This window comes from Phoca vitulina, unplaced genomic scaffold (assembly GCF_004348235.1).
Source record: "Phoca vitulina isolate PV1807 unplaced genomic scaffold, GSC_HSeal_1.0 scaffold16, whole genome shotgun sequence".
NCBI lineage: Eukaryota > Metazoa > Chordata > Mammalia > Carnivora > Phocidae > Phoca > Phoca vitulina.
The window spans coordinates 36,975,150-37,000,650 of NW_022589719.1; the positions used below are offsets into that span (position 1 = coordinate 36,975,150).

Sequence of the window (25,501 nt, forward strand, 5' to 3'; positions counted from 1 at the left end):
AGATAAGGCCACAGGGACCCAAGACAGGAGAGGCATGCCCACAGCCACACAGCGAGGGGACAGAGACCCTCGCCCGCCCGCCTCCCCGAGGCCCGAGCTGCTGGGGACGGCCCTGCCCTCCTGTCTGAAAGCTGTTCCCTCCAGCTGTCCAGGTCCTCGGATGGGCAAGGGCTTGACGGGCCACATGCCGCTGACCCTTGGCCAACTCTGCCCAGTGGGACCACCTGAAGAATCCCTTCCAGGGGAGGTCCCCGAGGAGCTCCTGGGGTCCACCATGCCTCCTCCCCATGGTGGGGCTTCTCGCTCCACTCACAGAGACCTGAGGACACCCCACCCCCAACATACATACACAGACAGATGGGGGCACACACGTGGGGACAGCACATTCGGGAGCATTTGTCCTCGTCAGTAGGCCGTGCTGGAATCTGGCCCGGGAAGCCCCGTGCACGCCCAGCCCCGCTCAGACTGCGGGTGCCCGGCTCCCGGGAGCTGCCCGCTGCCCCTTGCTCAGGCCAGGTCGTTCTTAGGAGCTGCACCTGCAGATGGGCATGCCACAGGCCCTGCAGTGGCCCTGCTCGGCCAGCAGAGGAGGGTGCCTGCCCGCTCAGTGGCCTCGGCCTCTGGCAGGTGCTCTCCCTTGAATGGGCCGAGCCAGAGAGCGGGCGCTGAGGTCAGAGGAATCGCCCAGGTTTTATTTTGGGTATCCATGACCTCCTCCTCGGGGCACCAGGCCCGTGATGCAGCGGGACAGTATTGAGCCGGCACTGCTGGACGGCTGCAGGCCTCCGAGAGCCTTCGACAGGTAATCCACACCCCAGTCCACCTGGCCTGGCCCAGCCGGGGTGGGAGGAAAGGGCAGGGCAGGAGCCTGCCCTGGGGGCCGGAGGGGGTCTGGGGACCTGGGGTGGAGGCAAGGGATAGGGGTGGCCCAGCCCTGGTTGGGGTGGAGGACTGATCTCAACCCCAGAAAGGGGTTGGCTGGGGGGACCTCAGGGACAGTGCGGCCCAGGGACGGTGGAGGGTGGGCTTCTAAAGCCAGCAAAGCTGAGTGAGGCCACAGAGTATGGGGGAAGCCATGAGAGGGAGAGGAGGCCCCCCAAAGATCTTGACTCCAGCTGTCTTCAGGGGTGACCCCAGAGTGTGTGGGGGGGAGAACAGGAGCCCCCCCAGTCTGGGTCCTGGCCCCAGTTTGCATAGATGGGGGTGGTGGGGCCCCAAGGGACCTTGAACGGGTCCTGGGCGCCCACGCTTCTGCCAGCCCCACAGGCTTGGGCTCTGCCAGGCCCCAGATAGAAGCTGCTGACACAGCACTTCGGGGACAATCCTGCCCCAGCCCTGTGCATCTGCCACACCACACGCCTTGGGTGCTTCTGCACCATGGTAGCTCACTGGTTTGCTCCTTTTGGGGGGAGCATTTGGTGCTTGGGACAGGGAGTGATGGGGTAGCCAGGGATCTCAGGCAGGCAGCACAGAACAGAGGGGCAGTGCTTGAGCATCCCAGGCCAGGTACCCCTCGGGCAGTGGCCCTTCTGGTCCTCTGGACCCTTTAGGTGGGCAGGTCCTGGCCTGAAGGCTCTGAGGGGTGGAGGCTTCACATCACGGCAGCAGCGGGGTCAGCGGTTCTCAGAGGAGTCAAACCCTGGGTCCTCATCCCCGAGGCTGGGCTGGGGTGCTGAGTATCCTGAGAGGGGCCCCGGTGGGTCAAGGCAGGCTGGCTGCCTGGCATAGTCCACCCCATCTGCCTCACATCCCACGGTGCCATCCACTCTGGTCCCGGCTCAGTGCCCAGCCATGGACACTGTGGCCACCTCCGTGGCTGCCCTTGGCGGACATCCCATCCAGGCTGGGTGGGAAGGGAGAGAGAGGCATGTGCCCTGGGAGATGCTCCCCAGCTGGTAGAGCATGGCCCTGGATGCAGTCTCCGAGGTGGGCCGTGGGTGAGAAGAGATGGCTGTGGCTTCGTGGAGTTTTAACACTCCTGACTTGTCCATATTTACTCTATCCTCGGGGAGGCAGGCAGACTGTGACCCCGAAGACTTCAAAAAATGTACATTCTGAGCAGAGCCAGGCCCAGAATTCCAGAGGTCCAGTGGTCCTGCTCTTCGAAGGGGTTCCCCAAACAATGAGGCCATCCGGGCTCAGGGCTGGGGAGCATGGTCGTGCTCTCCCTCTTCACACTCTGGTCTACTCCCCCACCCGCCCACCCACCCATTTGTTCCCATACATGCATTCTCATATTCACTAGCTTCCTTCTTTCCTCCCTTCCACTGTCCATCCAACCGGCGTCCAGCTATCCACCAGCACACCACCCACCCAGCCACCCAGCCACCCACTGTCCGGCGCACACTGATCCAACTGCCTCTCCACCTCTTCTCCCATTTACTGTTCTCACAATGATTTTTCTGTCCATCTACCTTCTGTACATCCACGCATGTATCCATCCATCTATTCTTTATCTACCCATCCATCCATTACCCAAGATTCATCCACCCATCTTTCTATTTATACATCAATCCATCTATCCATCCATCTCTCCATCCCTTCACCCATCCATCCATCCACCCATCTATCTACCCACCCTCCCATCTGTTATCCATCCATCCATCCACCCATCCATCCATCCACCCACCCATTCATCTACCCACCCTTCCATCCATCCATCCATCCTCCCATACATCCATCCCTCCACCCATCATCCATCATCCACATCTGTCCATCCACCTTAACATCTATCATCCCTCCACCCATCCACCCACCTATCCTTCCATCCATCCATCCATCCATCCATCCCTCTGCCTCTTCACCCATCCACCCATCCCTCCACCCCTTCACCCATCATCTGTCCATCCATCCCTCCATCCATCCACCCATCCATCCATCTATCCATCCATCGATCCATTCTTCCACCCATCCATCCATCTACCCATCCATCCATCCTCCACTCCTTCACCCATCATCCATCTTCTACATCTGTCCATCCACCCTTCCAACTATCATCCCTCCACCCATCCACCCACCCACGCTTCCACCCATCCATCCATCTACCCATCCATCCATCCATTCTTCTACCCATCCATCTACCCACCCTTCCATCTCTCATCCCTCCATCCATCCAGCCATCCACCCATCCATCCATCCATCTACCCATCCATCCATCCTTCCACCCCTTCAAACATCCATCCATCCATCTATCCATCCATCCATCCACCCCCCTTCCACCCACCCATCCATTCATCTATCCATCCATCCATCCATCTACCCATTCACCCATCCTTCCACCCATCCATCTATGTCTATCGTTCCTCCACTCATCCACCCATCCATCCATCCATCCACCCATCCATCCATCTACCCATCCATCCTCCACCCCTTCCACCCACCCATTGTTCCACCCATCCATCTATGTCTATCATTCCTCCACCCATCCACCCACCCATCCATCCATCTACCCATCCATCCTCCACCCCTTCTTCCATCCATCCATCCATCCACCCATCCATCTATCTACCCATCCATCCATCCTTCCACCCATTTATCTACCCACCCTTCCATCCATCCATCCATCCATCCATCCATCCATCCATACCTCTACCCCTTCACTAATCATCCATCATCTACATCTGTCCATCCACCCTTCCATCTATCATCCCTCCACCCATCCACCTACCCACCCTTCCACCCATCCATCCATCCACCCATCTGTCTCCACCCACCCATCATCCACCATCTACATCTGTCCATCCACCAAATCTTCACTGAGCGTATCCCAGGTGCTAGGATGGGGGATAAGCCCAAGGGGGAGTGTTATTTTTTGGGGGGGGCACAGTCTAGGGGCAAAGACCAGAAAAGCACACTGTTTCAAGGGCAGTAAAGTTTAATCAGGCCATTCAAGGGGGGGGGGGGGGTAGCATCACAGACGTTCTGGAAAAAGACTGGACCTCACCCATCAACTGCACCCCAACTTAAGCCACCATACACCTCAGATCCCAGAGTCTAACACTGCAGAAGGCCATGGGACCGAACACTATCTGATTCTGGAGGCCAGAGACCTGGGTGCTACCACTGTCCAGTGTGGGTAGGGAGGGATTTCCAACTGGGCTGGCACTGCTCCCTTGTTGCTCCCCCAGTTAGTGAACACAGAACGAGAATTTGGAACACACGAGGAGCTTTATTGCACTAGAAGGAGGAGGCTGCAAGCAGGGGTTGGGGGGGCGGTGCAGGGCCTGAGAATGTGGTGCAGGAGTCACTGTCTCTTGATCTGGAGGTTCCCCAGCAGATATTCTCTCTGCCCAGCCTGGGCCTTCCTTGGGAAGCCTTGGCCTCTGTGGGGGTGGCCCCTTGGGTCAATCACCAGTGACAGTCCTTTCCTACCCCTGCCATGAGAGGCAGAGTGGGGGTCAGAGAGTGGGAGGGGAGAGAGGTCAAGGGGGTCGAGGAGCAGAGAGGTGGCGGTTGTGGTGGGTGATGGAGGAGTGCGGGCAGGCCAAGCAGGTCATGGCAGCGGCTCCCATGGCAGGGCCGGGGTGGGCATCAGGCTGGACTCTCCCCCTCGAGCGTGGAGGTTGCTGCCAGAGGCACCCGTAGTCTCAGGAGAGCTGAAACACAGGCGTGGGTAGGAGCATGAGGCTGCGGTCTGGGGAGGGGCTACCTGCCCCACCCTCCGTGCCTCCAGTCTGTCTCCAAAGGCCACTCTCGCCTTACTTACACTCCCCCCTCCCCCAGGGGCAGCCTTCCTGTGCCAGCCATCGAAACCCTGTGTCTGCTTCCACGTTGGAAGCTTGCTTTCCCAACACTGGGCCCCGGGGCCCTGGGCCTTTGCATGACTCCAGGTGGAGGGGGTTCTGCCCATCGTCTGCTCGCCTGCTAGCCTGGCAGCCCCAGAGCTAGACCTGGCGTTCCCGCGGTTCCTGGGGTCCTGGGCCCCCCGAAGCAGGCACGGCCAAGAGCGAGCCCCGGGCAGACCCCCAGGCCCCTCCCCAGGCAGATCCGCTCCCGCCCGACAGAGCCAGCCCCCACAGGGCAGCAGCTCCAGGCCTCCTTCCTCCCACAAACCGGCCGGCCTCTGGCTTGGCCCAGACGCCATTTGTCAAAGTCCTTGCAAGCACGTGGCGCCCAGAAACCAGGGCAGGCGGCTTGGCCAGGACCACCCCAGCCAGGATGTCTGCGGGAATATCCCATTTAGCGTAGCTCAGCGAAAATTGCTCCCACCTCCCGGCCAATCTACCTCTGATGATGCAGCCTCAGCTTTCCTGAGCCTCTGGCCGCCACCCTTACCGCTGGCTCACGGTGGACGAGCCTGTGGTCAGACCGGCGACGGCACGGCGCCCCTCACGCGTCTGCGGGCAGGCGCTCTTCCTGCCTCGGTGGGCCGCCGGCCCAGCACGTGCCTCCCCCTTGGAGCTTGCCCGCGGGTCTCACGGCCCAGGCTGTGCACCCAGGTGGCACCCTCGTCCATCACCCACTGAGGGGCTCGGGCCTGGGTGGACTCCTTTCTAAGCCAGCCGGAGGTGGAGCCGCCCTGCAGAGCTGCTGATGCAGACAGATGTGCCAGGGACGCACCCGGCAGATGCCAAGTGCTCAGGAAGCAGAGCTTCTGATGGTCAGGCGGTGACCCCTCGGCCGCAGGTCCTCCCACATGGTGGGGGAACACCGTGCCCTGCGGGAGGGGTGCTGCCAGTGCGGAGCGCTAGCCTGACGGCTGTCCCTCTCCTCCCCAGGGTGCAACAATGCTCATCGTGGCTGGCCTGTGCCCCCAGGGGCCCTCTGGACCCCCACCGCCCCTGCTGCCCAAGCCAGGGAAGGACAACGTGCGTCTGCAGAAGCTTCTGAGGAAGGCCGCCCGGAAGAAGATGACAGGGCCCCCTGTGCCACTGGGGGCTTTCCGCACTTCCTTGTCCCCCGTGAGCGAGGCCAGCCAGGACCAGGAGCCCACGGCCCCGCGCCCGGCGGAGGCCCCACACCCCTCGGAGGCCCCACACCCCTCGGAGGCCCTATGCCCCACAGAGGCCCCGTGCCCCGCAGAGGCCCCAGACCCCACGGAGACCCCGCGCCCCTCGCAGGCCCCACACCCCACGGAGGCCCCGCGTCCCACGGAGGCCCCGCGCCCTATGGCCGCCCTGCCCCGCTCCCGCTGCAGCTCCATCATCCACCATGTGGCGTCACCCCTGCAGAAGTCCATATTCCCCTTCAGCTTCACCCAGCGCAGGAGCCTGGCCACTCACTTCAAGGCCACAGGGCCTCGGCTCACGACCCCGGCCCCAGACCCCGCCCGGTCCCCCAGTGGCTTCACACAGGTCTCAGCCCCCACAGCAGGGGTCACCCACGTCAGCCAGGTGCACATCCGGCTAGTGCCATCCCCACAGGCCAGGACCCTTGAGCCCCGCCAGATGGCCCCAGATGGGGGACCTGGGGGGCAGGACCAAGACACAGCCCCGTGCCCTCCTGGGGCCCAGCCCCTGGTCCCCATGGCCCACATCCACTCGCTGCCCACTGAGGCCCCGGCTGCCAGTCCCTGGCCTGAGGCACCCCCTGTGCCCAGGCCACTCCCAGGCTCTGAGGTCTCGGTGCCCAGAGAGGCCAGCACTCAGGTTGTGGTGCCCATCGCCCCTGCCTACTGCTCACCGGCACCCTCGCCCCACAGGCCAGCCTCTGAGGGCCCTGAAGCTGAGCACCTGGAGGAGACCCTTGTGTCTGGCCCTGCCACTGAGGCTGAGCTGGTCTCCAGACCCTATGGAGCCTCATCCCCTGCCCCACTCTCAGGCCCGCACCCATGTCCTGTCCCCAGAGTTGCACCCAAGCCCCAGCTCAGTGGCTGGACGCGCCTCAAGAAGCAGCTGATGGAGGAGGCAGAAGCGTCCCCATTCCCGGGGCCAGAGCAGAGCCCAGAGTGTGGGGAGCAGGAGGTGACATGCCCCGTGGGCCCAGTGTCCCGGCCCCCAGCCTCCCGGGCCTCCAGGATGTGGAACGCGGTGCTGTATCGCGTGTCGGTGGCCAAGTCCCAAAGCGGCCAGGTCGGGCCCAGGGACGGGGCTTGTACCCTGGCTGGCCTGGGCCGTTTGCCCTTCCTGTGCAGGCCACGATTCAACGCTCGGAAGCTGCAGGAGGCAGCCACCCGGCCCCCTCCCAGAGTCCACTCCTCCATCCGGGACCTGAACCCCGAGCCCAAGAACTTTAACCGGACGGCGGCTGGCTGGAGGCTCCAGTGAATGGCCCGGGCAGCACCAGGGCCCAGGACCATGGTGTGGACAGAAGAGGGACAGGGGGTCCATCTGGGAGGCCACGGCTGCTGAAGAGGACACCAGGGCCAGACGGATGCTGGGCAGCCAGGAGGGGGCATGTCGGGTGGGCGGCAGCATGAAGAACTGCGGTGGATTGGGGAAGAGGCCGGGGGCAGGTGGGGCGAGGAGGAGGCCAGATTCCAGAGGAGGGGCCTGCATTGGGGTAGAATGTGGGGGTTGACGGGGGAAAGGATTGCGTGAGAAGGGAAGCACACACCACAGCTATGGAGGGGGGTAGATGAGTCCACCTCACACGGGCCGGCCCCCGGCTTGGGACCCGGGGCAAAGAGGTGCAGGGGTGCACCCGGGGCTCCTGAGGGGCTGCAGGCAGGCAGGGAGGGCCTCTGAGCATGACATGAACTCTGAGGCTCGACAGGGTGGGGAGGATGCTGGGGCTAGGCTCTGCGGTGCCCCCCCGGCCCCCGCCCACCATGAAAGACTGGGGACAGATTTATGTTTGCTGTGCAGAGTGGAACCGGTCAAGGTGATTCAGTTGTCGGTCGGCACCCGTAGTTGCATCAGTGGTTTGACTGACATTGTGGGGAGCCGGACCCCATGCCCTGTCCCTTTTGTTGCCCACCTCAGTTTCTCTCACCTAGGGGGCAAACCATGATGGGGGCTCGCTGCTAGGAGATAGGGGGAGGGTCTCACCATCAGTCAGGACCCAGCTTCAATGGCTAGGTGAGGAGGCTGTCCTCAGTCCTGGGGCAGGAGAGGAGCCCAGTGGAGGGGTTGAGGCAGTGAAGGGGACCCCAGGCCTCACGCAGCTTTGGGGCCCCCAGTCTGCAGTCAGCTGGGGTCTGACTCAGGGTGTGGGCCAGGGCTCTGATGGGGTCAGCAGCGATGGGAGAGGGACACAGCGGTGCCTGGGAGCAGGACACAGGAGGGGAAGAAGAGGCCAGTAGGCGGCCAGCTGCATCACCCAAGGCGTAATGGGTGCTGGAAATGGATCCCGGGACCCAGGCCACTAATAAAGTGTGTCTAACTGTGGCAGCGGACCATGTTTCTTCACTGGGCAGGGTGGTGGAGACTGGAGCGGACCCCTGATGGGAGAGCGAGACCAAGGCTCTGGCCCCTCGAAGACACAGACCCAAGTTCCCAGGACCCCTTCCCGTCCACTTCCTCTGATGCCAGTCCTGCAGTGGCCAGGATGAGCTCACCCGCCTCCCAGAAGGAGGTTTGAGCTTCCCTGCACAGTAGAGCTGTATAAAGCTGAAGCCAGCCATGGGAGAAAAGCAGTCGCGTGCGGTGTAAGACGGGGCTTGTTCAGGGGAGTCTGTAGGGCAGGGAGACCGAGCCAAGCCTAGGTTCCGGCCAGCTCCGAGGCCGCCCTGGCAGCCTGTAACAAGCAGGCCCTGTCCACGCCACCACGCTCCCACCGCACGACGCCTCATGCTCGGGCCACTGCCCTGGACTCACCAGGAAGGGCCGCCTAGGGCACCGAGCCCTCGTCCACGAGCACCTTCTCATACTTCCCATGTCCGGTGGCCACGAACTTGTACCTCTTTCCAGATGGGGTGCTCTGCCGGGGAAGGAGACCAAGAGCAAAGGTGAGAGCAGGCGATGTTGCCTCTGAGGAGCCCTCCCAGATGCACTGAGGACGGCCCCTCTTCGCTCTCAACTGCTGGACCTGCCCTCCCTACATCAACCACATATACACCCTACCTTAATTGCCGATGATGTCTTGGAGCCTCCTTTCTGCTCCCAGAGGCTTTTCTTGCTCATGTCTCCAGCTACAATATCCTGGGGGCAGAGGAAGGACATGTTACGGGTGTAGACCCTCGACTATGGAGGATTCGAAGTGCTGGTCCTCTCTCTCCTGCCTGGCCTTTCCTGACTGGGGCCTAGGCCTGCCCACCTGCTTCCTTGTGTGAGAGCCCAGGGGAGGAGGTAGGAAAGGGAAGGTGGCACCATCTACCTGCCCTGGGCCAACCAGTTGCCCCATATGACCTTCCACTCTGGGGGCCAGCCTGGTGAATGCCGCCCCCCCAAATGTCCCAGTGCTCTGTCTACCCACATTTCAGCCTGGACGGTCTCATACTTGCCTTACCAAGGGAACCCCGAATCACCCTGGGATGAGTCTTACCTTGCAGGAGGGGGCCTTGGCAGTGGACTGAGCCTGCACCTCTCCTGTCTCCCACCGGCTCTTGGTGCTTGCCACGGCCATGCTGGGCAGCTCAATGGAGGGCTGGCGGGTTAGCTTGGAGGTCCGGCCAGCAGTCTGCAGAGGAGAAAGAGACCACTTTAGTGAACAGCCACATGGGACATGTTAGAGAGGCCAGTGTGAGACCCTCCAACACATAGATGATTTCCTCTATATCTTTGTATTTCCACAGGAGTGCTTTCCCAGTGAAGGTCTACAGCAGGGCACTCTGAAAAAAATGCATGTTCCTCCATTTGGTGTACTTGTGAAACATTCTCTTAATCCGAAAAGCACAGGTGACATGGTGGGGTTAGAGACAGATATGGTGCTGTCATGCTGCTCATGGCAGAGGGCTGGAGGAGCATGGGTAGAATGGAGGGGTGTTGGTTGGAGGGGGGGTATTAGGATGGAGGGGTTTTGGTTGCATGGAGGAATGTAGGTTGGAATAAGTGGTGGTTGGATGGAGGGGTGATTGTTGGATATAAGAATATAGGTTAGGGTGCCTGGGGGCTCAGTGAGTTAAACGTCTGCCTTTGGCTCAGGTCATGGTCTCAGAATCCTGAGATCGAGTCCTGCATCGGGCTCCCTGCTCAGCGGGGAGTCTGTTTCTCCTTCTCCCTCTGCCCCTCCCCCCACTCATGTGCTGGCTCTCTCTCGCTCTCTCTCTCTCTGCCAAATAAATCAATAAAATCTTTTTAAAAAAAGAATATAGGTTAGATGAGAGGGTGTTGGTTGAATGGAGGGGTGTAGGTTTGAATGAGTGGCGGTTGGATGGAGGAGTGTTGTTTGTAAGGAAGGACACTTGTAGGATGGAGGAGCATTGGTTAGATAGAAGAGTATTGGTTGGATGGAGAAGTATTGGTTGGATAGAGGGGTCTTGGTTGGATGGAAGGGTATTGGTTGGATGGAGGGGTCTTGGTTGGATGGAAGGGTCTTGGTTGGATGGAGGGGTATTGATTAGATGGAGTGGTCTTGGTTAGATGGAAGGGTGTAGGTTGGTTGGAGGGCTCTTGGTTGGGTGGAGGGGTATTGGTTGGATGCAGGGGTCTTGGTTGGATGGAGGGGTCTTGGTTGGATGGAAGGGTCTTGGTTGGATGGAGGGGTCTTGTTTGGATAGAGGGCTCTTGGTTGGATGGAGGGGTATTGATTAGATGGAGTGGTCTTTGTTAGATGGAAGGGTATTGGTTGGATGGAGGGTGTAGGTTAGATGGAGGGCTCTTGGTTGGGTGGAGGGGTATTGGTTGGATGGAGGGGTCTTGGTTGGATGGAGAAGTCTTGGTTGAATGGAAGGGTCTTGGTTGGATGGGAAATGGGTGCATGAATGGAGGAGGGACCAGCAGAAGAGGAGAGGCTTAAGCATACCTCGACGGCCTGGGTGTACTGTTCCAGCCGCTCATCAATCTTGGAGATGGGCAGCGCTGGCTGGGACTTCTTCACACTGTTACTGGAGGGTAGGAGAAGGGTCACGCCCCATGCTCCCTCACTTGGCTTGTACACCCCACCCCAAGCCCCTACCAGAGCTCCCTCAGGCCCCTGGATCTCTGGCCCCCAGACCCCTCTCTTCAACCCTCTCTTGGGGAACCCTGACTCCTAGTCTGGAAAAGAGCAGGCACACCTCTTCTTGATGGAGCGGTTCAGGGACTCGGTTCTGTCGATGAGCTGCGGAGAGCAAGCCGAGATGTAAGCCTTCAGCCAGAGCCCACACCCCGCCCCCCATTGCCCCAGTGGCTCCCGTCCACCAATCCAGCCTTCCACGATTCATTTCTCAGGGTTGGGCTGAGTGCTGGGCTTGGGGGAATAGCAGAGAAAGAGCAGGATGTGCTCCCTATTCCTGGAGGTGACGTGTGGCTGCCTCTCTGGGGCTGTCATTTGGTCGTGATTCTGGGAAAGAGGAAAAGGCAGCAGGCTCTGGGGCTTGACCTACTTTGGTGCTGGGGCTCAGGGGAGGCGAGCCCTGTTCAGTAGCGCCCTCCAAGACCAGGGGGCTGGGTGTCCTGGGCTGCTGGCGTTCCTGGTGCTAGAAACAGAACATCGGAGGTTACATGATGAGCACCCCCTTTGCACCCCTCCTGCCCCGTCCAGGACTTGTTGGAGCAAACATTTTCCCCTCCCTGGGCCTCGGGCCCTTTCCAGCCCTGACATGCTCTGGTTCTCGAATTCTCTGCAGTTCTCACTTGATCCCAGGGTCAGCAAGCCCCTCCACCCTCCGAGAATGTGGGTGCTAGAGTCTGGGGGTGGGGGCAGGTCCCCCTTTAAGCCAGCCCAGCAAGGCTCACAGAACATGCAGTCAGCAGACACAGACCCAGCCCAGCGGTTCGAGTGTGCCCACCCCAAGGGGAGCCACCACCACCTGCTCATCTGCCTCCTCAGCTTCTGCTGGCCCCAGGCTGCCCTGCATGGTCCCCTCTGGGCTCTTGGGCTGTATCTCCTCTGTCCCCGGCCCCTCCTGGAGCTCTGAGCTGGGGCTCAGATGCAACGCCTCCAGGTAAACACTGGCTGGGCTCTGCTCATCTCCATCCCGGTTCCTGAAGGTGTGCTGGTGGGACCTGGGAAGAGGAAGGCAATCCCACAGAAGGTCGTTCAGTTGCTTGCCTCAAGTCCCTTCCTGTGTCCAAACCTCAGTTTCTCCATCTGAAAGATGGGGGCTGTCAGACCAATTGAGCACCAAGGAATCCTGAGACCCCAGCCTCATTGGGGAGATGGGTCCAAGGACCTCAGAGTCAGCCCTCTGTCCCTGGGGCCCCTTGGAGAATGGTGCCCACTGCCAGAGTTCTGCTGCTCAGGATGCACTCTCTTGACGGGGGGCCACCCGCACTCTGAGGCTAGACCCAGTCTCCAGGCTCTCTGGACAGGCCGCAGCCCAGGTCGTGCTTGTCCGTGTCTTCCCTGCTGGCCTTGGCTCCCACTTGCTCCTGCCCTGCTCTGTGAGGGAGGCAAGGAGCCTGAGGAGGAAGGGTTTTGCATAGGAGTGGGGCAGGGTCTGTGGGTGGTTTGGGGGCTGGTCAGCTGGAGGACAAGGTGAGGGCAGAGGTCACAGCGAGGATCGCTGCCTCCTGGCAGCCAGCGTGGCTCTGCGTTTGAGCAGGACTGAACCTGGGTAAGATGGGAAATTCTCGAATTTTCCATGATTTCACGCCCCTTGGTGTTGGTGCCAGCTCAAGACCCAGACCCACCGCCCAATGTGGGTCGGTCCCAGGCAGCGGCAGGCGCACAGAGGGCCCATTCAGCTGCGGCGGGTACCGGGACTCGGCAGGTGTGGGGCGGGGAGGAGGGCTGCTAGAGAGCAGGAGGGTTCGACAGAAGAGCCAAAGTGCCCCCTGCTGTTGGGACAGCGGTGGCCTGTGGCCGGCGGGAGAGAGGAGGGAGCCGGCAGGGCTAAGCCACTGGACGCCAGCGCACAGGCCAGCCTTGCTGACCCCAGACCCATTTTAGACATGCAGAGTGTGCACTGACTCCCAAAGGCAGATGGGGGAAACTGAGGCCCGGAAGGGGCACTGGTGGGCAGGGGGCCGGCTAGGCGGGTGTGGGAGCTTGCTTGTAGGGTGGAGAAAGGGTGGTGGGACAATCGGGGGATCTTAGCTAGAGCTCGAGGCTCCTGAGGGGCCTCGAAGGGCCGGGAGGTGGCCCAGAGAGGGGAGAGACATGGGTCTGGTGACATTCACGGTAACCAGGGGACCCTGCCCCCCAAGCCTGAAGCTCCTGAGCAGAGCTTGGACCCTGTCCACAGTCGGGGGCCTTGAGCAAGCCTGCAGGGCGTGGGGAGCACTCAGACCCCTGAATCGGAGTGGGGGTGAGGCTCTGGGCGCAACCCCCCATCCCATCCCTGGGCCCCAGGGGCGCTTCGGCCCCCACCCCCGCCTGCCCGGTTCAGACCAGCAAACACGTCTGCACATCTGGAAAGCTTGTCCCTCCAGGCCGGCTCACAGGCCCGCACATCTGGAAATACCTGCTCCCCTCCGTGGGAATGGAGATCAGCCAGCCCCGAGGGAGGAAGGGGCGGGCGGGCGGCAGGGGCGCAGAGCCTCCATTACGTAAGTGGGCTGCAGATGTGCGCTGACGTGGCAACACCCCGGCCCGGGCCGCAGCTGGTCTGGACGGGGCCCAGGGGCCCTGGGGAGCCCAGGAATGAGATTTCCTCCCCAGCCCTCCCCGCAGCCCCTCGGCCCGCCGCCCCGCTGTCTAGCTCTCTTCCTCCCTTCCCCCTGCTCCCAGCTCCAGGGCATTTTGCGGGGCTGGTGGCCGGGTCTCAGGCACAGGTTGGGGGCTTGGAGAGAGCCCCTGCCTGGCAGCCCTGCCTCCAGACGTTGACCCCCACTTGCCTGTCCTCCTCCTGCTGCCCGTCCGGACTCTCGCCCCAAGGGGGCTCCCCGCAGTTGGAGGTCTCCCCGGCCCCCCAGTGCTGCCGTCGCTGCTCTGGCTTCTGGGACCAGTCGCTGAAACCCTCATCCTCGTCCAGTTCTGGAGCCTCTGAGGGCTTCAGGCTGAGGCTGAAAGAGCCGCACAGGGTGCTCAGAGCTGGGCCAGGCCATGAGGGGCCATTCACACACTACCCACACCCCTCCTCCCTTCCTCAGACCCTGGGCTCCAGGGGTGGGAGACCCTGTCTGCCAGAGGCGGCACCCCATGGCTGGGCTGAGCCTCCCCATTGGGCGGGACTGTGTCTCCCACATAGTCTGGAGCTGCCTGAGGCCAAGATTTTCTCACCCTATTAAGCCAGGGCCCCCCAAGAACAGGGCTCTATCTCCCTCATGAGTCTAAGGTTCCCAAAGAGCTGGGCTGTGCCTCCCCCATCAGTCTAGGGTCCCCTGAGAGCTGGGCTATGCTTCCTCCATCAGTTCAGGGCTCCCCCAGAGCTGGGTTGTGCTTCTACCATCAGTCTAGGGCCTTCTGAGAACGGAGCTATGCCTCCCCCGTAAGTCTAGGGCCTCTTGAGAGTTAGGCTATGCCTCCTCCATCAGTCTAGGGTCCCTTCAGAGCTGGGCTATGCTTCCTCATCAGTTCAGGGCTCCGCAAGATCTGGGTTGTGCTTCTACCATCAGTCTAGGGTCCCTTCAGAGCTGGGCTATGCTTCCTCCATCAGTCTAGGGCCTTCTGAGAACTGGGCTATGCCTCCCCCATCAGTCTAGGGTCTCTTGAGAGTTGGGTTGTGCCTCCTCCATCAGTCTAGGGCCCCCTGAGAGCTGGACGATGTCTCCCCCTTCAGTCTAGGGCCTCTGAAGAGCTGAGCTATGCCTCCCTCATCAGTCTAAGGCTCCACAAGAGCTGGGCTGTGCCCCCCTCCATCAGTCTAGGGTCCCTGAGAGTGGGGCTGTACTCTCCCCTCAGGCTAGGGCCCCCTGATTGCTGGGCCGTGCCTCCTCTGTCACCTGGGGTCCCCGTGTGTGGGGGTGTGCCTCTCTCTGCCCCCTCAGCTGAGCCCCCAGGGCTCTGGTGACATGCTTCTTCCCCAGGAAGCCCCTGCACCCTGTCCCCCCACGGCAGGCCTGGGATCTGGTGCCGGTGGGCTCCCCCTCTGCCCCCAGCCCCTGCCATCTAGACCGAGGACCCGGCCTGAGGGGCCATGACCGCTGCAGCACCCCACCCCGCCCGGAGCTGCTGACTCGGAGAAAATGGAACAAAACAGCGGCGGGAGGAAGGGGGGCATTATTGTAAAAACAGCCCAGCCCGGCCGCGGAGGCCTCCTGGGCCCAGGGAGGAAACGAGCCGGCCTGCGGCCCGCCAAGTTGGACGTGGCCTCCATGAGTCACCGGCAGCGGGGAGCTTGGGCGGGGGGCTCCGGGGCCAGGGCCACGCAGCTGGGGTCAGTGTCGGTCCAAGCAGGGGCCAGGACTGCGCAGGGCGGCCAGAGCCTGAGTCAGCGCTCTGGGAGGCTGGCTGGGAGGGGTGGCCGCACGGGAGTCCATCCGGCCGGCCGGCCAGTAGGCTCTGTTGGCGCCGGGGGCTTCGGGGACCCTCACCCTGAGAACTCTCCCCACTCCTGCTCTTGGGCTGAGCTCCTCCGTGGTCTCACCTGCTCTGGGACCTCTAGCCCAGGGCCTGACCACCAGCACCCCCCTCTCTGCCCAGGGATGCGGGGCTGGGCAAGCTGGTGGGAGGGGGCAGCTTACAGGGTCTCCTGCTCGGGCAGCTCGGGGGACTGGCCGCCTCCATCCTCGTCCTGGGCCCGCAGCTGCCGGTCCCTCTCCCGGCGGCGCCGCTCCCGGGCGGCCTCCTCCTCATCTTCCACGCTCCACTGAGTGGTGAGCCTGGGGGACACCGAGAGACGGTCACACCACAGCCCGCGCCCTGCCACTCCGGTCCGAGCAGGCCTCCTGTCCAGGCCTCAGTTCCCTCGTCTATAGAGCAGAGGTCATGGGAGCCGGTCACGGAGGTGCCCTCGGGGCCTGGGGGGGAGCTCCCAGGGCTCTGTAGGCCTGGGGATGGAGGGGCTCCGGTGATAGGCAGGCTGGAGCAACCCCAGTACTGAGTAAGACCCCTGTGTCCCCTCCACCAGCCAGGTTCCCTTGGCCTAAGCAGAGCTGGGCCGCAGAGGGCGTGGGAAGAGGCGGCTGGAGGTGCCCCACGTCCTACCTGCATCAGGTGGATCAGCCTCGGCCAATCAGGCACTGCTGGGCTGGGCTGGGGTCCCACCAGGGGCAGACCTGGTAGGCAGCCACCTTCTTAGCCGACGCGCCCAGCTGGGGTGCTCCCTCCTGCTCCCCAAGGGCCTGGCATGTTGAAAGGAGGTGGCCCCCGGAAGGGCCCAAGGTCCACAGAAGAGGCTGTGTCCAGCCGCAACCTGACCCGTCTCTGGGCTGTGTCCCAGATGAGGAAACTGAGGCCCACTGCAGAGCCGGCATCAGAGAGCTTCCTCTGTCGGTGCATGCTGACCCCACAGCTCCTCGGGGTCCCTCAGTCGGGGCTATGCAAGGTGGGCCTGGAGCCAGGGGTCCACAGCCTGGGCCCCCGGCCCTGGCCCAGCAGATCTCAGACTATTGGTGTCCGGGGGGCACCCCAGGCCTTGGCCACTGACATGGCCCTGCCTCCCCCAGCTCCCCAGGACCCCGGGAGGGGAGTCCTGGTCTCGGCTTCTGCAGGGGTTCCCACTGCCCCAAGCTGGGGTCTCAGTCCCTTCCTGCTGGTGTCCGCTGCCTGACCCCACAGCCCGCTCCTTCTGGGCCTCCATCCCTTGGCCAGGATGGCCGGCTCCATGGTCTCGGCAGCCCTGCCAGCCATGATCTAATCTCTCCTCAGTCCTCCCAGAGCCTCCCAGACAAAAGCCAGGCCCCTCCGCAGCCCCCGCTCGGGGCCCCCTCCCCCCCGCTGTGGCCCCCTGGGACCTCAGCTGTGCTCAGACCGCAGCGCCCCCAGTCCGCCCACCCTCACTCCTCAGCAGGGCCTTTGGCTCCCACCCCCAGGGCCCCAGGGAGCCCCTCCTGCCCCACACCTGGCTCCCATCCTGCCCCAGGCCCTCGGCTCGGAAGCTGCAGGGCTGGGTTTTCTGGGGAGGTAGAGCCTAGGGTGCTCTTGGGCTGTGGGGACCTGGGGTCCGAGGTCCTTCCCCGCCATTCACCCCTGCAGACCCTCTTAATGGAGGGTGGGAGCAGGTGGGTGCAGTGGGAGCTCGGTGCTGTGTCCCTGGCTGTGGGGTGGAGTGTGGGCCCACCAGCCTTCTTGTGGGGCGGCCCCTGGGGGCTCCCCAGGAGGGATTCCTGGCCATTCCTGACGGGACTGGCCACCTTGTTCCACTTGCTCCCATGTCCCAGCTGCACATGCCTGTCGGCGAGTTTGTGTTGGCAGTGTTTTGGCCAATGGGTGGTGCGTGGGTGTGAGTGCGTAGGCCCGGGTGGGGTGTGGGTGGCCGGGGAAGGTGTGCTCGCGTCCGAGGCCTGAGCTGAGCCTCAGGTCCCCCTCGGGCCTGCTCTCGGGAACCCCCGTGGGGGCCTCCTCCTTCCCAGGCCCTTCTGCCGAGCTCTGAGCGCAGAACCCACAGTGTGTCTGGTAACCCCAGACACGGACATGGGCTAAGCCTCTGGGGTCTGCCCGCACGGCGATAGGCCCGGGCCACAAGAGCCCCGTGTGGGCCCACACTCGGCAGGGCCCCATGCACGGACACACAATGCGTGGCCGGGCCTCTCTTGCACACGCGCACTTCCTCCACGGGCTCTGTCCACCGTCCCAAACGCCCCCGGCATGCACACACGTGCCCACGCGCGGGTGTCCTGCTGTACACGCAGACTCAGGAGTGGGAACAAGGGGAGGGGCGAAATGGCAGGTCCAGTGCCCCCACCCCGGCACCCTCCCCATGGCCTCGACAGAGGCGTGTCTTCTGAGAGCAGCATCCCCGAGGAGCTGACCCCTCCGAGGGTCAGCCTTCATGACCTGGCATCTGCATGTGGCCCCGAGCCCCCACCGGCAGGAGCTTGCAGGGAGCAGAGCAGGGCTGCAGGGTAGGGGTCTCCTGCTGTCCCCCAAACCCCATGCTGGGAGACCCAGCGGCCTAAGGACAAGGAGCCCTCCCCCCCTCGCCTCCTCCCTCCCGCCAGCCCCAGGATGTGAGTAATGCAGCCCCTCTTGGCCCCTCCCGTGACCTCACCCCTCACTGTTCCACAGCTGGGCTCCGTTCTGGGAACTGAGAGGGGGCGGCTCTCCTGGGGTGGGGTGGGGGCCTCTGGCCTGGGAAAGGCGCCCCCCTTCCCCGGCCAGCAGCCCAGACCCCTTGGCAGGCTCCGTGGAACTGTCAGGACACGGGCGATGGCCGCCCCCCACCCCCGCCCCGTGGCCCCTGGCTCAGCCCGAGTGCGGCTGTAAGGGATTTGGTGTTCCTTAGCAAATGCAATTAGGCTGTTTCCTGTGTCTGTTCTCGCTCTGCGCAGCCAAGGGTTCAGCCCCAGGGGCCGCGGAGTGGGGCTCTGCACCCCAGCATCAGGCTCCGCCGTGGGGCCTCGCTCCACCCGGGTGCACGGTGTGGGCAGACCCCAGCAGGCCCCAGGAAGGCTCACAGCTCCCCGTTCTGGGTGGGGGTCCCCCAGTCCAGGGACTGCCCCTGCTGGTCATGTCCACTGCCTACCGGCCCTGACTCGAGGCACCAGCCCCCCTCTCTCCTCCCTCTGCAGCACCCCCCTTGTGGCCCCCCCAACCACTAGGGTCCGAGGACAGAGGATTAGAGGATAGGGTCCTGAGCCGGCTGGCCCCTCCAGCTGTCCCCCGCCCCAGCCTGCGTGGGTTGGTCCCAGCTTGACTCTGCCCCCTGCAGGCGGCTTGTGGGCCACCCCACCTGTCTCTTGTGCCCAAAGTTCAGCTCAGAGTCATGGGGAGAGCTTGGGGGCTGGGCTTGGGGCCCAGGCAGGGCCAGGCCTGCCGGAGGAGAATTCTTCCTTTAGGCTTGCAGGGGACGCTCTTGGCTACAGGGGTCCCGGACACAGCGCGTGGGAGCTGCCCGAGAGGCTGGGGAGTGGGACTGGGCGCCCTGCCGGGAGCAGAGAGCACAGGTCTCCCTGAGGACCGGCACGGTCTCTGTCCCCTCCTCCATGCCCTGCCTCCCCAGGGTCTCCAACACTGTCCACCAGTGGACACTTGCTGAGCGACTGGTCCCTCAAGTGACCATAGAGCTCACGAGTGAAGGCACGGGGTGGGGGGGATGAGCCCACGGAGAGGCCTTCTTAGCGTTGGCTTCTGGGAGTCCCCAACTACCAGAGAGCAGGCCCCCGAGGGCAGAGGTCAGCGGCCCTGGCAGGGAGTTCAGGGGAGAGCGGCAGTGGCTGGGCAACTCGGAGGGTGCCCCCCGCTGCTTATGCAAGGCAGGGTCCTGCCCCAGGCCGTGTGGGGAGCGTTCCATGGGTGTGGCACGGCCAGGGTGCTGTCACCCATCCTTGCCGAGAGGCAGCTGGGGGGAGCCCAGAGCGCGAAGGCAGCCCCAGAGCAGCAGGCGGGTGGTGGGCGGGCCGGCGGGAGGCGCACACTGCTGCCCCAGGCCAGGGGTGTGGGCAGGGAGCTGCAGCCGCCGGGAGCCTGGCTCCCCCACGCCCCGGCCGCCTGCCCTCCGGGCCGCCCCTCCTCCAGCAGCCCCTCTCTGCCTGTGCCTGGGCCCCGGAGCGCATGGGGAGAGACGACCCCTTTCCTCGAAGGCCCAGCCAGTCAGTGGGCCAGGTAGACAGCCCCCTGGGCAAGCCCAACCCCACTGGCCCGGGGAGCCCAGGGCTCCAGCGACCTTGAACTTGGGTCTGAAAGATGAGCCAGGGTTCCTGGGCCAGGGAGAGGGCACAGCAAGAGGAGAGCCAAGAAGGCCAGTGGCCAGAGGCTCAGTGCGGCCGTGGCCAGGGAGGGGCAGCTGTGGGGAGATGGACAGGAGGGTCTACGAGCCCCCCATGGGGCACAAGAGGACTGGGAGGGGGGCTACCAGCCAGGAAGGTGGTGTGGGCCAAGGGACAGCAACCTCCAGAACTCCCTGCATGCCAGGAGGGAAGGGGGGCGGGTTGGGGGGAGGCCCCAAGGTGAGCTTGGGTGAGCAGAGTGTGGGGTGCATGGGGACTCCCAGAGACGTGGTCAGGAGGGACCCAGGCCAACCCGGGGAGAGCCCTGGGGATGAGTCACCCCTGAGGGAGCTGAGGGGCAGTGGGGGAGCACCAGGGTTCTGGGGTGACCAGGGAGCAGAGAGTGGCCGGGGGCGCAGGGAAAGGCCTGGAGTGCCAAGCCCCTAGGCCCCCTTCCTGTCTCCCTCCCTCCTCCTCCATGCTGGGCGCCTCATAGGGGTTAGAGCTGCAGGGGCGGGGACAGCTGGGCCTTCACCCCAGCCCGGGGCCTCAGTGTCCCCGCTGAGTGCTCGGCTCCGCCCCTGCTGTGCAGGAGTGCAGTCCGTCCTAGCCCTCCCCTTTGTGGTCACTCCCAGAAGGGGCAGCACCCGGCGGCCTGGGGCTGGTGTTAGGTCTCTGGAAGACCCAGGGCAGAGCAGCTGGGGACCCTGGGGGCTCTGGAAAGTTCTGAGCAGAGAGAAGCTCAGTGGAAGGCAGTTGGAGGGGACACGAGGCGGGGGGACATGTTGCCCTCCCTGGGGTGAGGAGGATGGGGTGCTGAATGGAGGGAACCACGGGAGGTCACCCCAGGAGGAGGGGCTGGGGCCAGGGCAGGGCTGTGGCTTTGGTCTCTCTGATCCCCTTCCCAGGGTGAGACCCCAGGCCCGGCCTCAGCTCCCGAGCTGTAAAAAGGGGCGCAGACCTTGCTCAGCAGGGTGCAAACCAAGACCTCTCCCCAGGCCACCCTAGGTCCTGCTTCCTCTTGGCTGGTGCTATTGGCAGACCTGGGCCCCCAAAAGGAAGCTGAAGCACCACGGGGCAGGCCTGGCCCACACCCCACACCACAGCCCTCCTGGCCCTGCTGGGCAGGTCTCATCTGAGAAGCCTCCCCGGAGGAGGGGACATCTGCCTGCCGAGCTGGCTTCCCCAATACCACAGAAAGGCTGGCTCCCCGAAAGGCACAGGCTGGGGGCACCAGCTGGCCCTGAGGTGTGGGGAGGGAGCGAGGCCCCGAGGGGCCGGCACCGCTGGGCTGGTGCTGGGGGAGATGGGGCACAGTGGCAGCCTCCGGGAGCCCCACGGCTGGCTGGACCGTGCGCCCTGTGAGCCGCGTGCCCCAGGCCAGGCCATCCAAAGGGGGCCCCACTCACGACTCCAGATCCGCCCAGCCCCTGGCAGGGGGACAGGGCCATGTGGCCTGGGCAGGGGCTCTGGGCTCTCTGAGCCCGGCCTCGGGTGGGAGGCCAAGCGGCCTGCCTACTGGCATCTTTCCACCCACGTGAGCCCCGAGCCCCCAGCCAGGACTACCTTCTGCCGGGGCAGCCCCTCTCACAGCCGAGGCCGGCGCCTCCTTAATCACAGTGTCATCTCCGTAGGGCCCTCGCCGGCCTCTTTGTTCAGCACCCCCTCGTCCTCCCACAGTGGGGCAGCCCTTGGGGGCCTCTTGTTGGGGAAACCCCCTACCTGCCCCACACAGCCCCCAAAGCCAAGGAATCCCCCTTCTGCCCTTCTTTCCTGGCTGGCCCCAGGCCCCAGCGTGGCCCCTGCCTCGGGCCTCAGGCCACAGGGACGCCTCCGGGGCACAGGCGCCAGGCCCTGCTCAGCCCGAGATGGCCCCACCACTGGCTCAAAATGCCACCTCGTTCTCACCCCATTCAAGGGGGACTGTCACCCCAGTGTGCTGCTGGAGAGTAGGGTTGGGAGGTCTCCCCCTGGGAAGGGGAGGCAGGAGACCACAGTGTGCCACCGTCCCAGGCTCCCGCGCTGGGCTGGGCTCCCACCCCCCCCTGCTGACACCCCCATATCTGCTGCCTGCTCCGTGACCTCCCAGGCAGCCCAGGCTTGTGGTCCAGCCCTCTTCTTGCAGGCCTGGGCTGGCCTGTCCGCCTCAGCCTCGGGCTCCTCCCCCTCCCTGAGCCGGCTCTCTATCCAGCCGGGTGCTAGGGGCCCACAGTGAGGTCCCTGCTCCTAGGGACCTTAGGGGCTGCCAGGAAAGCCAGGGCTGACCTCGAGGCGAGGCTCAGGGACCCCAGAAGAGGGCCCCTATTTGGAGCCGGGGGCGGGGGGGAGCCCGCAGGAAGTCCCCTCAGGGGAGGGGCGTTTGTGCCTGTGCCCAGCCTGGAAGGACAGCGGAAGGGGACATGGTGGGCGGACGCCCGTCAGAGAGGATGGGGCAGCTAATCAGCCTGCAGGTGTCTCCACCCCTCCTCTCTGCCCCTATCATCCCTTCAGGGGGACCCACGGTCCCAGCACCTCCCACGCGGGCGCCCCTCGGGGACAGAGTTATGTGGAGGGCATCTGTGCCCATGGGCTCCCTTCCCCCCCATCCTGCCCCACGCCCCACGCTGAGCTGCTCTGCTGGTCGCTGGCTCGGCCCGCCCGCCGTCCACGTGGGCCAGATGGGCCCCTCCCTTGATAGCCCCTGTGCAGCCCCTGACCCCCAGTTTCCTGCCACCACTGTCCCCCTAGGCCTGCAGCATCCTGGCTTCCCAGACCCACGAAGGCTCTGGGGGGACCAGCCTCCAAATGCCAGTCAGGGCAACCCCAGCCGAGGCTGGCCCATCATGCCGCCGACCCCTCGGGGCCTCGCTCCCTCCCCACACTTCAGGGCCAGCTGGTGCCCCCAGCCTGTGCCTTTCGGGGAGCCAGCCTTTCTGTGGTATTGGGGAAGCCAGCTCGGCAGGCAGATGTCCCCTCCTCCGGGGAGGCTTCTCAGATGAGACCTGCCCAGCAGGGCCAGGAGGGCTGTGGTGTGGGGTGTGGGCCAGGCCTGCCCCGTGGTGCTTCAGCTTCCTTTTGGGGGCCCAGGTCTGCCAATAGCACCAGCCAAGAGGAAGCAGGACCTCCCCCCACCTCGTGTCCCCTCCAACTGCCTTCCACTTCCCCAGGCAGGCGGGACCCTCCTCGTCTGCTCAAAAGGCCCGACGGGAAGGGTGCCGTGCGGGGAGTCCCTGCTGCCCGGGTGCCCACTCGCTGGCAGGGCCTGAGGGAGAGGGAGTCTCTGCCCCCAAAACCTTCCTAGTGGGGCCTTGCCTGTTCAGGGGTCCCCTCTACAGCCTGGCTCCACAGAGCCCCAACCCGTGGGCCCGTGAAGAGCTTTGGGCCACCCAAGCCCCTCTCTCCCAGGCTTCCCCCTGGCGCACACAGGCTGGGTCGGGGACCGTCCACTTCTGCCCCAGAGTGGGGTCCAGAGCAAAGCCCGACGTCCTGCTGGCTGGCCCATCACCTCCCTGTTGCCGGTGGGTCCTACCTCCTGTGATGCGCTCCCCGGTCAGCCTCCTTGCCCTCGCCCCTCTGGGCCTGGGGTCAGAGGTCAAGGCCCGCCCTCTCCAGGTTCGGCCTGCCTGTGGGGCGCTGGTGTGGCTGTGACCGGCCCCGGCCCTGCACTTGCCGTTCCCGCCTCTGCCCTGCACACCGTGCTCGCTGCGCAATCCCTTCTCTGAGTCCCTGACCACAGCGCTGCAGGGGTCTGGGCCAAGTGTCGCGGCCGCCCAGGAGACTGCCCGGGCACCCCGCCCCCCGCCACGCCTGCGCAGCCCTCGGGCCCACCTCCGGGACCGCACGAGGGGCTGACCACGGGGCCTCACCTCCAGGCCCGGCCCAGGCTCCTCTTGGCGCTGGACGGCCCTCCAGGGGAGCCCGTCCCTCCCGAGACGGGCTGGGGCTGCCTGGCACGGCTCTCAGCGCGCTCACGAGGCCAGGCTTTGGCACACTCCGTGACACGCGACTGGTGGCTGGCACCGGCTGCAGCCTCTGCCACGGCTCTCCCCTTCCGTCCTGCCCCGGTGGAGGGCGGCGCAGGTTTTCCTGACAGCGCAGGGGTCCCGCACACGGCTCTCCTCCTCGGGCCGATCGCGGGGTCTCCAAACCTGGCCCCAGGTGCGCGGAGCAGCTGGACCCTCTGCCTGACGCCGCCACACTGTTTCTGCCGCGGGAGCCCCGGGTACCCTGCCTGCCCCCCGCCCGGCCCCTCCTCTGAGCTGCTCCCTGATCCCCGGCCCCTCTGTGCGGAGCATCCGGGGGCACAGGGGGCTTGGCAGGATAGAAGGAGTCAGGGCCGGGCCACCCCCTGGCCGTGCGTCCTCTAATTCTGCAGACCCCGCTGCCCGCCCGCCAGGCCTCGAACCTCCCCGAGCCTCAGCTTCCTTATGCACACGAATGGGTACGCGGGGCCAGCCTTGGGATGGTCTGCCGGCTGAGGTCGGGAGGGACCCGCCCCGGTCTCTGCCCCGAGGACCCTGCCAGGAGCTGGGAGCTAAGTGACCCCTCACGGCCAGCATGCGGCTCGTCACCGCCTTACAGGAGAGGAAGCTGAACTTAGCGGTGAGGGCTCTGACCTGGGGCTCCCCCCGCCCCCCAGGAAGGCATGCTGGCGTTCCCGCCCCACAGCCCCCGCAGGCCGGTGCGTGACAGCAGGGGGGTCAGGGGCGGGAGAGCCTGGGCCCCGCTCAGGGGCCCCGGTCCAGACGCACACATCCCACCCTCAGTCCCCTTTCTGTCCTTCCTCCCCATGGGGCTTTTCGCTCCTCCTCTCCACCCTCTCTTGGCCTCACTGGCTTCCCTCCCTCCTTTCTTGCGGCTCCTCTGCGTTCCCCCTCCCATCTCCCCGGTGGGCCAGGAGTGGGCAGTAGACGGGGCCGCCGCACCTCCGGCACTCAGCACCCGCACCACCTGGCCCTCGGGGCCTCCTTCCCTGCGCTGCTGGGGACAGCGCGGGACAGATGGTGTGGAGCCAACAGCATGGGAGGAGCAGGGTGGGAGGGGACAGCATGGGAGGGGACAGCGTGGACAGACAGTGTGGGGCGGACAGCGTGGGAGGGGATAATGTGGGAGGGCAGAGCATAGGATGGAAGGTGTGGGAAGGGACAGCATGGGATGGACCGCGTGGGAGGGACAGTGTGGGAGGGGACAGCATGGGAGGGGACAGCGTGGGAGGGGACAGCACAGGAGGGAGAGAGTGGGAGGGGACATATGGGAGGGACAGCAAGGGAGGCACAGTGTGGGAGGGGACAGCGTGGGAGGGGACACATGGGAGGGGACAGCACGGGAGGGAGAGAGTGGGAGGGGACATATGGGAGGGACAGCAAGGGAGGCACAGTGTGGGAGGGGACAGCGTGGGAGGGGACACGTGGGAGGGGACAGCACGGGAGGGAGAAAGTGGGAGGAGACATATGGGAGGGACAGTGTGGGAGGGACAGTGTGGGAGGGGACAGCATGGGAGGGGACACGTGGGAACGGACACTGTGAGATGGGCATGTGGGAGGGACAATGTGGGAGGAGCTGACAAACCTCCACAGCACCCATTACCCCTGGAGCATCCCCATGCCCTGCCTCATGCATCCGTTCTCTTTGTTGTTTTCACTCGACCTCTCCCTCCTCTTGGCCACCATCCTGTCCCATCCCATCCCCTTGTCCCATCCGGTCCTGTCTCTGTCCCCTCTTGTCCCTGCCCTCATCCCATCCCTGTTCCATTCCATCCTTATCCTAATCTTGTCCCCGTCCCCCTCCTGTCCCCTTCCTGCCCCCATCCAGTCTCCATCCTGTCCTGTCTGGTCCTATCCCTGTCCAGTCCCCATCCCTGTTCTGTCCCT

At 64.4% G+C, this 25,501-nt stretch overlaps 1 protein-coding gene across 3 annotated transcripts in view; it reads right to left on the minus strand.

Annotated features, from left to right (window-relative positions):
- Positions 1–4,148: 4,148 nt before the first annotated feature.
- Positions 4,149–25,501, minus strand: part of LSP1 (lymphocyte specific protein 1) — a 38,161-nt gene continuing 16,808 nt past the window's right edge. For 2 of the 3 annotated variants that reach the window (XM_032414172.1, XM_032414173.1), the window contains exons 2-11: positions 15,528–15,665; positions 13,740–13,907; positions 11,771–11,966; positions 11,345–11,437; positions 11,036–11,079; positions 10,783–10,864; positions 9,364–9,498; positions 8,943–9,020; positions 8,697–8,799; positions 4,149–4,595 (exon numbers count right to left, since the gene is read on the minus strand). In XM_032414172.1, the coding sequence (XP_032270063.1) occupies positions 8,710–8,799; positions 8,943–9,020; positions 9,364–9,498; positions 10,783–10,864; positions 11,036–11,079; positions 11,345–11,437; positions 11,771–11,966; positions 13,740–13,907; positions 15,528–15,665 (1,024 nt within the window). In that variant the 3' untranslated portion in view covers positions 4,149–4,595; positions 8,697–8,709. The remainder of the gene's footprint in view (positions 4,596–8,696; positions 8,800–8,942; positions 9,021–9,363; positions 9,499–10,782; positions 10,865–11,035; positions 11,080–11,344; positions 11,438–11,770; positions 11,967–13,739; positions 13,908–15,527; positions 15,666–25,501) is intronic. The other variant, XM_032414174.1, reaches the window with a different exon arrangement.